At 31.0% G+C, this 13,661-nt stretch overlaps 1 protein-coding gene across 1 annotated transcript; it reads left to right on the plus strand.

Moving 5' to 3' along the window:
- Positions 1-465: 465 nt before the first annotated feature.
- Positions 466-13,289, plus strand: Rcd-1 (Required for cell differentiation 1). Its single transcript, XM_067263244.1, has 9 exons — positions 466-689; positions 9,113-9,231; positions 9,356-9,476; positions 9,554-9,641; positions 9,711-9,817; positions 10,191-10,286; positions 10,359-10,457; positions 10,629-10,720; positions 11,830-13,289. Exons 1-9 carry the CDS (start codon positions 666-668, stop codon positions 12,002-12,004), a joined length of 921 nt encoding a protein of 306 aa, XP_067119345.1. The 5' UTR covers positions 466-665; the 3' UTR covers positions 12,005-13,289.
- The last annotated feature ends 372 nt before the right edge of the window (positions 13,290-13,661 follow it).

Here is a 13,661-nt window from a genome sequence, read left to right on the forward strand (position 1 = left end):
GCACTAAGAGGGCCTCTTATAGCAAGCCCATTATGAGTTCGGCCAGGGCCACAATGGGACGACCGGGTGGTGAGGGACGGGGACCGACATGTTCGGACGGATTTCCTCCCGAAAAATTCCTGGGGATTTTTCGACCCGGCCGGATTCGATCCTGGGTCCCCCAGGGCGGCAGGCTTCTAACCTTGACCGCTAGACCATCCGGCCGCTGTGACCAATTACTAGTGATCAGAGGCTTTATCCATCGGTGGGAGGCAAAAGTGAAAAAAAAAAAGATGCCGAGACCAAGCCGCCACGACCATTCAGAAGATTAATTCAAAATTTACAGCTTAATGTTCACATTTTAATCATACTAAAATTTAAAAATTAATAGAAATGCGCACAATGCTTAGTTAAATTTTACGTATTGGCGTCGAGTAGAGTATTTATTTTAAAAGCATTTTAAAAATATTCACAAAATAAAACAAGAGGCGACCTCCAACGGCTAAATCGGGAAAGATTATAGTGTTTGCAGAGTTTACTATTTTTGCCATTTTTATAAACAGAAATTATAAAGCTGACTTCTTCCAGAAGTTTCCTCGGTTTTCTATTAATTATTTAACGAATCGGATGTTAACTTCAAGTCGAAGGAGTCGAAATTAAAGTACAAATATCATCAATTAGTCCTTATGAATTCACTGAGCAATCAACAGGTAAGGTTTACATCGTTTAATTATGTTTGTGGCTAAGCAATTGTGACGTAAAACACATAAAATTGATTCTTTATACAAATAACACAACATTTATTTTAGTTTATTGTGTAAAAGAATGAGTTTATTTGTTCACGGATGTTGGCCATTTTGTATGCAAATTTCCAAATGCATTGTGGAGTGTTTTCATTATCTTCAATCTGATTTTGTTTGTTTTTAGTCATGAAGTTAATTTTCTATTCCCATTTGAACAAATGCATAATCCATTGTTACTATGGTGGATTACCTGCTGGGGCCCTCTTGGCACGAGATTGGGGGCCCCTTTTTTATGACAAACTAATTTGTAGTTGTAGAAATGTTGGTGTAATATGTAATTGCAATGGTAAAATTGCTTTTCTTATATATATTTTTCTGTAATTTTGGGAGTTCCCGGAGTTGGAACATCTAGGTGCATACTGGCCCTTCCGGGTCGGTGTCGATTTGGATGGCGTGTTTTATAGTGATTTAAAATAATTTGAATTTATCATGTTAAAGATGTTCTTATTTGTTCGGAGATGACCTATTCGTATACTGTATATAATAATACTTGCATATCCGTTGTGGATATTGTTTCAATTAATGTTTTTCATTTTCCCGGTGGCTTGTTTTCCTACAGGCAAACGGGCAATGGCCTTGGGGCCTTGAGCCAATCTTTTATAAACTTATTACTGTAGTAAGAATGTCAAAATTTAAATTTAGGCCGTACTTGGAAACCCTAGAGTACCTGTACAGTGCAGGGTGCACTAGTGCAGAGCAGAAATTAACCTGCAGGAAATAGTGTTAAAAAATTAACCAGGATGCCGTAGATTCCACAAAAATGTTTGAAGTCGATGCCGTATGTAGGACCCCCTAATTCAGATTTGCCTGTTTCCCATGAAGCTATGATGTGCCACTGCATTTTCTTTCTTTTTTTGTCAACTATAAACATTATTGCTGGATTAATTAACAAAATTATTTTGGTGCCCAGTAAAGTTGTATTTTCTAAATATATTTTTCGTGGAAGTGAAGATTAGATGTAGGTTCAGATATTGTAATTGGTAATGTATCTGCATGGTAAGTGGGAGTTGTGAACTTGCATCTATCTCTGAATTGGATTTTTTTTTTCTGGAATATTCTAAGTTAGTTAATTTCTAATTATTAAATTTAATACAAGATGGCAACTTAATCATCTACTTTTCTTTTTGTAAATTACTTTATCTATATATTTAATTAGCTGAGTTAAGATCTGATGAATCAGACATTATCATATGATTAATTTATAATTTGGGCTTAGTGTACTGTATATTTGTTTTTAATCATAACTTCTTCTCTTTCCACCTGCAGGCACTAAGAGGACTTCTTTTTAGCAAGCAAATTATAGGTTTTGTCAGCAGCTGGGTGGTGAGGGATGGGGACAATTTGCTAATTTATATCAAGTACATTTACATTTAAAAATTGTATTATTTTATAGTAAGATATATTGATATATTTGAAGATAGTTTTGGCAATTTGAGTTATATATATTTATTTACTTTTAAGTGTAAAATGAGCAATTATTTATTATATCATCACAATTTCAGGCTGCAATTTTTAATTTATTTAATTTAAAATATATGCTGTCCATCTCAAATTAGTAGTGGCTTGTCCCTGTATATCATACTTTTCTGTTAACAATAGAGTAGTGCTGGTCATATACCTAACACCTTTTGGGGGAAAAGTTTTGAATTGAAATAACATGACTTCCAGTTTGCATTGGAAGTTTGTATTTTGGAGCCTCCTACCCCTAAGGTTTCCATATCTGGTCTTCTCTTTTATCTATCTCACTCTGTTCTTGAGATTAAGGAAAGACAGACTGACGGACAGTGATGGAAATTTATAGGTATACAATTTTTTCAAATTGTGGCCGAATTTTGGATTACATTAAGCAAAAGTGTTGTAATGTTATTTAATTTATATATTTTGGGATATATTGATTCTGATTAGACAACTAATTACAATGGGTACATTCCAATATGCATCAAACAGCACATTGGTGAATTGTGATGTACTAAAATGTGTTGTTGTATTCACCGACGAGTTTGTCATTGCAGTGACAATGCTTGTTTGCACCTGTCAGGTTGTGGATGTGGCAGGCTTCAATGAAGAAATATAGTTGGCACCACAGTTATATCATTAACACAGTTTTTATTACTTGTCTGTATCAACCCAAAGTTAATTTGACAAAATAAGTCTGTGAATGCCAATATAATAATGTTTGCTTCTGCTGTCTGGTTAGTTTGCCAGACATTTTGGTAAAAGCTTATTAAACCATTCACCAGTTGTTGCTGAGCTCGATACATGCCAGAATGTATCCAATGTCCATAATCACAGTGAGAAGCACTACTGTATTTATCAAATTTTTTTTCTTAAAGCCCAAGATCTATCTGTTTACTATTCCATGATTCAGTTGTGCAAAATTATTCATAAATTGTTAGGTAATTACTAGTCTTTCTAGATATTTTAAGTTTCATTTTAATATATTAGTAATATATTTGTTCAGAATCTGGATCACCTTGATAGTTCTTTTTGTTGTTTTTTCTCACTAGTTTATTACTACAACTTTTGACGCTATTGAATAAGGTTTACATTCTGAATGCATGCATTTCTTAGTATTATTCATTGAGCTGCAATTTGAAGAAATTGTAGACTTATAAATTCCCACTGTTGTCCATCTGTCTTCCTTAATCTCGAGAACAGAGTTAGATAGATGAAAGACGAGACCAGGTATGGGAAACCTTAGGGGCAGGATACCCCAATTAACTGTATATGAACATCTGATATAAACCAAAAGTCATGTTATTTCAGTTCAAAAAATTTCTTATGAAAGATGTTAGATAGATGACCAGCATGACTCTATTCTTAAAGGGGAAGTATGATGTTCAGTGGCAAGCCACTACTAATTTGAGGTAGAGAGAATATATAGGTAACCTCGTATAACACAGTACTTTTATAGCATGGATTCACTCTGACACGATTCGAGAATTGGGTGAAACCCTCGTACATCATGAAATGTATTAAATTTTTACATACTTAAGTACTAATAGTTCACAAAAATAATTTTCGTGAACTATTAGTACTTAAGTATGTAAATTTTCTTTACCCACCTTCTGTCGATACACATGGTCCTTCTCGAAACTTGTTTCAATGATGCCAGATCTCAACTCTTCTGCTTTTGATGTTGCCAGATGTTTTTCCTTATTCCATACTTGCTTTATTCTTCATAAGTGCTTAGCACCATATAAGGAAATTTATAAAGATCTTTTAACTAAAAGCAAGCAATCTAAAATTACATACTTTTTGCAAAAGGTAAAGCATGGATCTGAAGATAATGCAGAAAAATGCTTAGAGGATAAGGATAACTTGCCAAAAAGAAAATGCCCTCAGTTAACAGTGCTTAGTGATGACAAAGAAACATTGTTTAATTTATATTAATATGTATCACTTACGAAAATTTTAATAAAGATATTTATCTTAATTATGAAAATATAATAGCATGTTTTTTAACTTTTGGAACCTAACCCCTCTTTTCATACTAGTTCTTTGTTTCGTATAACACAGATTCACATGACACGGCAATTTTTTGGAATGTAACTCCTGTGTTATACAGAGGTTACCTGTACTTTAAATTAAATAAATTAAAAATGACTTTTATTCCTCTGATATGCACATCCAAGTTTAGATAGTAATTTGAAATTTTTTGGTACTTCTTAATCAATAATGAGTAACAACATTCATAAAATTCTAATTATTTAATCTTGTTTAAACTGAATTTATTGATAGTGGATAAAGCAGCGTAACTTAATGAAATTTCTTTTTTTTTATTTCTTTTGTCTTGTTTCTACTTGTGTTATATTATTCAATTTAGCCATTTAATTACAGGAAAAAACTATTATTTTTGTATAGTTCTGACCAAATTAGCTTTGTTTTATAAGTTAAACATGCATTACTTGAATATTAAAAACATTGTTTGTAATTCGGGTTTTCATCCTTGGAATTTTTAGGAAATTTGAAAATTTTTCTTGCTTTGAGTCTTTGGAAAAATACCTTGAGACTCGAAATGGTTAAAGTTACTACTTTGTTTTAGATTTTTAAATTTATAAAATTTATTTGTAATTTTAGGAAAGTAAGTAATTTAATTATAAATTAAATGCAATAAACATCTACAGGTAATGTTTTGATTGTCCCTTCCAAGTCAGTTTGTTCACATCTTTATCTTTTGTATTGAGCAGTTTGTTAGGTAAGTGCAAACATGGATTCAGGCAAGAAGTATTGATGTATGTATGTCCCCTCGAGAAAGATACAATTGTTTAGTAGTTTGTACAAAAACATTTATGAATATAATGTTATACATGAAGTTTTTATAATTAGGATTGAGCAGGCTTGGCCAACACAATGGGATGTGATCTATTTTTGTGAGCCAAAAGTACCAATGATCTGAGAGTTTTTTAACCACTTAGAGTTTAGGTTTACTTATTAATAATATGGAATTAAGTTATTTACCCTTTAACAAAATTGAATGCAAATATCAATTTATCTATAAATCTGATTAATGTCTACTAGATTGTTAAATACACAGCAAATTTGTGCATTGTTTTGTATGCATTATCTTTCTCTCTCACAGTTTTTCAGTTATATATCAAGCATTATCTGTGATATAATTAGTGGTTTGCCTTTGTACACTTGGGAAATGCAATGACCTTGATCAAACAAGGAGTTAATTCCACAACTGTAATTAGTAGATAGTTAATAGTGATTACGTTATTTATTGTTGACTAATATCATAATAGTGATTTTTGTGCTTCTACAAGAGTGGCAAAACAATGCTAAGCAAGCATTTCCCGATTATCTTGCTCTTACATATTGACAGAATGGGCATCTCCTTTTTTCTATCTATATATGAACTAGTAAAAGTAAATTCCATTTAATCTAAAATTACTTTTAATTCTTTATTATTGTAACATACATATACAGCATAAAAATGGTATAATATACCTATTGTGTTACAAAAAGAGTATCATTAAATTTATTGAATATATTAAATCAAAAATATATTAACTTTATTACATTAGCTAAAGTTTGTGTGTGTAATAAAATTTAATCATCGGTTGTGTAATTTCTATTAATAATAGAGCAGCAAATATTGTCAACACAATCGTAACCTCTACATTTTCGTCATTTGTAATATTTTAATTGACTCGACATTGTCATTTAGATAACAAATATTTGTTAAATATATATATATATTTTAATAATTTAGGTTTTAATAGAAATATATATATTTCTATTGAAACAAAGGGGGAAACTCATTTCAAAAGGTGTCCATCCAAAAATAATCTGCAAAAAAATATAATAATGTAAATAATCCTTTCTGTGCTTAGTGTTAACTGATTGAAACAAAGTTGAATTTGCATTTGTAATTTAGATAATGCCTGGATGAATAATTTTTATGTAAAAATCCTTTCATATGAAAATGTACTTTTTATGGCTTTAGATGTTTATCTTTGATTTCTATGAATAAGCATTTTATTATATATATATTTTTTGTAAATTGTGACATTAAATCTGTGTGTGAAATATTTACATTTAGTCACTTTTTCCATAAATTATAAATTAAATACTCTAGAACTTCAGTATTTTTTTGGATGTTGGTACATTATAATTGATTATAATTTTAGAGAGATATTCGAAAAGACTGTTTTAGAGATTAACTCAAATGCAGTTTTTTAAAAAGAAAGCAATTTTATTGGGATGTGCACACTCCTTTCATGTAAGTATGTAAAATGCACTTAGAGAATTTATCATCTTCCCTCTTTAGTTATTACTCTCGACGGAAAGGTATGGCTTCTAACAATAAATCCTCTAAATTTTAAATAGAATATAAAAACATTATGAATAAGCAATTTAAATTTTTATAGAACCCTAAAAAAGAAATGTCTAGAAAATGTAGAGAATTGGAAGTTAGAATTAATTGAATTTTATTATAAAAATAACTGTTTTAAATTAATGATTACTCTATACAAGATCATGGAATTTCATTGTAAAGAATTATTGGCTTGAAAGTAGCAGAGCTAATAATGGAAACATTTACAGTAGAGAGTCGTTAATCGGAACACTGGTAATCAGAATCGCCGGTAATCGGCACGATTTTCAGTCGGACTGTGTCGTGCTGAATCAAACGTTTTTGATACTAAATTTACTTCTAAAGTATAATTTTCATGTTTTTATATTCTTCAATATATTTATTTTGTTTGTACAAAATAAAGAAATAATTTTTAACGATACGATAGCCTCGATTATTATTATAAAAATTTTCGTTAGGCTTAAAATCGATGAAAATTCAACACGAAGTGACACGCAACGGAGAAAAATTCAACACGAAGCGACACGCAACGGAGAAAAATTTGAACATCGGACAGGTTAATGTATTTTTTCGTACATAATGGGTAATCGGAACAACCCCAGTCCCCAATTGATTCCGATTTTCGACTCTCTACTGTATATTATTTCTTATACTAACAAGAAGGATTCTCTAACTATATTCTTATAATATATAATGAATTTAAAATAATATAGAAAATACAAGGTGGCACACAAAAAAGTAGCTGTGGTCCAACGACTATTGGTACTATTGCAGAAAATGGTCATCCATCACATCTGTAATGGCCGTGCGTGTTGAATCTTGTTTAGGAATGCCCAGCATGTTATGGCAATGTCAATGTTGACAATTGTGTGACTGGCAATATTTCTCATTCCTGTATTGTTATGTGAGACTGCAATTTTTGCTTTCTACTGATGCGGTTTACTCACTCTGTGCAATACACTAGGGCCAAAGACTTGAACTGTACTGGAGCTACTGCCTTTTGCATCATTCTCTGTATAAAATAGCAAACATATTAGAATTGAATATAAAGTTTACATTTTCTGTTTTCTTCTTTCTAATATCTTTCAGTTAAGAGTAAATCATTTGAATCTTTCATACTGTAAATATAAAGCATAATAATGTGAAAAATTTCATTTGTACTCATACATACTAGAATATATAATATAAAGAACAACACACATACAATGGAACTTAATCAAAGAATGGTCCCGAATGGATACCCAATTTGGAAACTTCAACTATGGAGTAGAGATTATGAACCTACAAAAAATATTAATAACCTTGGTACTAAATAAAAGTACACACAATGTTACTGTTGAAGAGATTTTAAACCAGCCAAGCTCAACAATCTTAACACGAATACATAAAATTAGTAAACATTATTATGAAAAAGTTGATTTTCTACAAAATATTGAATATTTGATTCAATTACTTGATAATTTACAGATATTTAAATGTTCAGATATTACTTGCAATAGTTTTTACATACAAGTATCTTATTTATTTGTTATATTTTATTAATTTTTAAATTTGTTTATACACACTTCTTACTTTATAAAATTGTTGATCAGTTCTCGTAAGTTAATGCCGACTAAATCAAGAGTCTGCAAAATTTTAAACGTTTAGAAATTCAAATTTAATACTTCAAATCTCCACAACTCTAATTATAAAAGGTTTCTGAACTTTTTAAAATGACCAGAATATTTATCTTTTATCCAATTTGGAATTTATTCAAACTGTAAATGACTTATTTTTTATTCTTTCTTTAGAAAGGAATTTACACAGTAATTTTGGCAACTTACTTTAGACAATCTGACCTTTTTAGAGAATTTATAACAATGGTACCTAAAATTTTATCAACAATATTTTATTTTAAAAAAGGAATTGTTACTCTTTACACTCTCCATCTATGACAAGTGAAATAAAAAGTGCAATTGGAGAAGAAATATAATACGAGTGCGTTTTTGCATTATAAATCATTAACGAGATATTGCGTTACGACACAGTAAGAATGGAATCTATTTCCGTCGTAAAGGTTAATGGCGCGTGACTTTGATTCGAAGGTTGCATGAATCAATGTTGCCATCGCAGCCTGTTCTTTTAATGGTTTTGTAAAACCTTGTGATTTATTTGTGAGTGGAGGAAAATTTCAATTTCTTCTTCTATTTTTTAAATTGAGTGGTGTTTTTTTAACAAGTGTGACAATGATATTTTATATTCTTTTTTTACAAATGGTTAGCGACTTAATCGAAATGTCAAGTAAGTTGCCGATTTCTGCATTGCTATTAATTAAAATTGTAGGTGATTTTAGTCTTAGAATTTTTCTATTTGCTCGACCACTCGTTTGGATTGACGACAAATAAATAAAAATTCTGTGAATTTAATTGGCTCAATAACAAATTACCATCACTAATAAGAATATTGATTTATTCATTTTAGATCAGTAAAAAGATTGATTTTTCTTTATTTATTTGCTTTTTCTTAACAGCGCTTAATGAGTGTCCCTCAACATAACAATCTTCAGACAGTGGAAAGGGAGAAAATTTATCAGTGGATAATAGAACTTTCCAGCTCGGAAGCAAGAGAAAATGCTCTGCTTGAACTCAGGTGATATAAATTTTTATTAAATGATGAATTTGGGGTTTGTAGTAAATCTTAATGTTACGATTTTGTCTCGCTCTAAATTCATTTTTTTTAAAATTTATCTAACAAAATATATTTTTTAACATAGTAAAAAACGAGAAGTTGTACCTGATCTCGCACCTATGCTATGGAACTCGTTTGGAACAATTTCTGCTCTTCTACAAGAGATTATAAACATTTATCCAGCGATTAATCCTCCAACACTTACTGTAAGTAAAATGGACATGTATTTTATTACAATGTTAATAGCAATTTTTATATACATTTTTTTCCCTCTGATATTAAGGCTCATCAGTCCAATAGGGTATGTAATGCTTTAGCTTTGCTGCAGTGTGTTGCTTCCCATCCAGAAACTAGATCTGCTTTCTTACAAGGTATGATGCCAAATTAAAATATATTTCTAACTTGAGGAAATTCAAATGTAATTGTATATTCACTTCCAGCCAATACACCCCTATTTCTATACCCATTCCTCCATACTGTTAGTAAAACTAGACCATTTGAATATCTACGATTAACTAGTCTTGGCGTGATCGGAGCATTAGTTAAGGTAAAAAATTATAATCAAATTATTTATTTTGGTGTTTCCTAATGAAATATCATTGTTCTTGAACATGTTTTAGACAGAGAAAGGCAATTTTAGTGTATTATAATTATAAACAATGTAAATGTTAAGCCCAATTTCAAGAAAACCATTTATGGATAGTGACAGATAATGAACAATGACACTAACAGAGGAGTCTGATTGGAAAATATTGGTTAGAAGGCTTCAAATATATGTTTTGACAGAAAGCTTTTTCATTCCCATTGTAAATATTTTTATGATGGTTCTTAATAAAAGGAATAATGGTACAAAACATTGGGAATCACCAATCTAATACTTGCATATGATGATAATACAGATGGTGGTTTCATATTTTCAGACAGATGAACAAGAAGTGATTAATTTCCTTTTAACAACAGAGATTATTCCTTTGTGTTTAAGAATAATGGAATCTGGAAGCGAATTGTCAAAAACGGTAAAAATATTTACAAGTTATGGCATTTGGCCGTAGCTTCGTAACATCTAAACTTTTTAATTTTTATTGTAGGTTGCCACATTTATTCTTCAGAAAATACTGCTGGACGAAACCGGATTGTCATACATCTGTCAAACTTATGAACGATTCTCTCACGTTGCTATGATATTGGCAAGTTTACTAAAATGTTTTTCTTTGTATTTTTAAAATTTTTAATTCCAGTATTTTCTAATCAGAAGATCGACGAATGTTCTATGGTCGAGATTCGTAAAGATTTAAAACTAGTTTTTTATAAATTTCTTTTGTTGTCTCTACCATATTGAACATAGTTTATTCTTCTAGGGGAAAATGGTATTATCTCTTGCAAAGGAACAATCTGCACGCCTGTTAAAGCATGTCATTCGATGTTATCTCCGTCTATCTGACAATCCAAGGTATTTTACTTGTTTTAACTAAAGAGTAATTAAAATTTCAAAACAATCTACTTTAATGGCATCTGAAATTGGCTCTGTCCAGATATATTTAGATTGGTTTAGTGAAAAATTTATTATTCAGAAAGTTCTTAGAACTTGAACGTTTTAAATTTGGTTCCGAGAATGTTGTTCCATAATGCAAAGTTCTTGCAAAGATGGATTTGATTGGCTCTTAGTAGATCTGACTTTGGTAGATCTCTACCTTGTATATTTTTATTTCTGGATCGAATAAAGTAGATTGTTTTGCAGAGAGTCAGATTTTTCTTGAGTGTTCTGCCAAAATAAATTTAATAATGAATTAATATAGATAACTAACCTTCTACACCAGCATACAACTTTATATGACAAGTATTTTTGATCTTTCATTCTTACAGTTCATGTTGGTTTAACACAGTAATATAAAACAGTAGTATGTTTCCTTTTACAAAGTCAACATAATATTTAAACAATGAACTGTATAAAAACAGAACATGGAGCTTGAAAGCTTTACATAGCTTGAAGCCTTGTTTGAATATGTCAAATGTATTGTAATCTTTTAGAATTTTAAAAAATTGTGTTCATATATATGTTGTATGACACTTAACATTAAAAAATTGATATAATCTATCATGTAACACTATATTTCATTCTGTGGATCTATTACGGTGGTTTTCAACTCATGTTATGCAGAACTTGGCATTTCACAAACCTTCTCCAAGTGTTTTGCAAAATAAAAATATTTTAAAGCTTTTATTGCAAATTTATTTCAATGTATCCCAACATATTACTTTATTCACGGACAATTCCACGTTTGCTATTTTATTCAACTCAATAGTTTTATTAGTTTATTGCCTTGCCATTTTGCAAGAATATTAAATGTTGAATTGCATGTAGGTCTTTGAATTTATTATGTGGAACATTAACATGTGTGTTCAATCTATGAATGGCATTCTGTCACCTCAAAAGGTTGAGAACCACCAATCTGAGATACCAGTCTAAATTTGTATGCCGGTTTTTGTTGTATTTCATGAGGGATTTAAAGGTTAATGTGTACTGTTTCCACTTTTTTATTTTTTTTTTTTTTACTGTAGAGCCAGAGAGGCTCTCCGCCAGTGTCTGCCGGACCAATTAAAAGACAATACATTTGCCAACTGTCTGAAAGACGACAAATCCACCAAACACTGGCTAAGCCAGCTTCTGAAGAACCTGGAGCCCGTCTCAGTCTCTCCGCGTCTTCCCTACCAGTCTACCCTACAGCAGCAGTAGGACCGAGGACCGCCGACTTCTAATCTTGTACACGTGCGAAGAAAAGAAACATGTAAATAATCATTTTTAGTGTAAAATTTTTGACATAAAACAAACTTTGTATGGTTCATAAAAAGAAAAGTTATTATAATATTTATGTACTACCGTTACAATGTATAAATCATCGGGATAGATTCAGCTTTGTATATGCTTAACTATATTTTTTGGTATAAAGAGAAAAAACTACAAGAGCTTTTCTTTTTAAAAAACAAAAATCAAAAAAAATATACACAAACATTATATATATATACATATAGCTGAAGTAGTTTACTATTTTCCGTTATATTACGGCCGCATGTAATTAGTAAAATTGTATATTATATTGTTTTAAAAAAAATTCGTACGAAAAATAAATGTTGATTAGTGAAAAACTGTTTTAAATATTGACAAATTAAAGCACTTTTGTCTCTTAGTGCCGAGTTACCCTCTAGTGGTCGATTAAATAAAACTAAACACCAGTGGTCGGTCGTGGCTTCGCGCCCGGCCACATGGAATTTTCCTGGTTTTCTTCACCTAAAAAGGGCCAGTTTCTCGTAAAGTCTTCCCGCAGATGGCCCACGCGTCGTTTGCAAACCGCTGAATTTAAGTTGGCTTGTTACATAACAGATGGCGCTGTATGACAAAATTGAAAGCCATGAAATTGAACCAGTGCCACTATTTTTGAAAATGGCTTTTCAAGAAAAACAAATTGTTTAAAGCCATTTGTTACGGATAATGCGTGAATTTAAAGAAGCGCTTTATACTGTATATTCAATACATGTATTTACAATAGATATGTAAATTATGTATGTTTTACTGAGGAATAACTCACGAACAAACATCAATAAAAATATAAAATGCCCAGTAAATTTATGAATAGAATAATCGGGAAGTGTATTCATGTTCAAAAGTAATTGAGCGGAAACATAAACCATAAAATGACCGCTTTGTGTGCCCACTGGAGGTATTTAAATTTCCAGCGCGCGCAATGTTAACTGGAATGCCCCTCCCTCCCCCAAATTAATGGGGATTCTACATGGAGACTAGAAATCGTACTGGTGTTTTGAAATGCAATACGAAGTTTAGTACTGCATTGTTCTTTTGTTATTGAGGTGGTCCTTACTTGTCATGTTGGACATTACCTGTAACAATGTATAGATTTCCATAGCCTGGTAGGGGGAGTCATTAGATAATTTCTAAGGACTCTTCCGTCGCTAAGGATGTAGTTTTAAACAGTCCTTACAAATAAAGGAATTTTCATGTTATATTCTAAGGATTATTATTTCACCCCTGTTCGCAAGGACAGTCACAAATGTCTACGTTTTCAGTGGCGCCATCTAGAGAATTTCTTATTTCCATTAATATACAAAAAAATTTATTCGTGGAATAATTCAGCACCGTGTTTTCGCGTGCAAACTCGGATATGACGATTTTTACATATTTAGAAATATCAGTCACGTTCTTCCTTGCACAGAGACGAGATTATATTTATTTCTTGACATTTACGGAGGGGACGTTTAAAAGTTCTTACAGCTTCGTATACGAAATACGAAAACTTTTGAAGGATCTAGTCGTGAAATGAAACAATTTCAGAACGAGACAATTTTCTAGAATCACGCAAACGACTCCATTTTTGAAC

This window comes from Centruroides vittatus, unplaced genomic scaffold (genome assembly GCF_030686945.1).
Source record: "Centruroides vittatus isolate TY-2023 unplaced genomic scaffold, ASM3068694v2 contig_1743, whole genome shotgun sequence".
Lineage (NCBI taxonomy): Eukaryota > Metazoa > Arthropoda > Arachnida > Scorpiones > Buthidae > Centruroides > Centruroides vittatus.

Excerpts from the sequence above, each read along its gene's own strand:
- Rcd-1 (XM_067263244.1), top strand. The coding sequence starts at position 666 with ATGAATTCACTGAGCAATCAACAG. Across the intron at positions 9,477-9,553 it reads TTAATCCTCCAACACTTACT|GCTCATCAGTCCAATAGGGT; the intron begins GTAAGTAAAATG and ends TCTGATATTAAG. Across the intron at positions 10,721-11,829 it reads CGTCTATCTGACAATCCAAG|AGCCAGAGAGGCTCTCCGCC; the intron begins GTATTTTACTTG and ends TTTTTACTGTAG.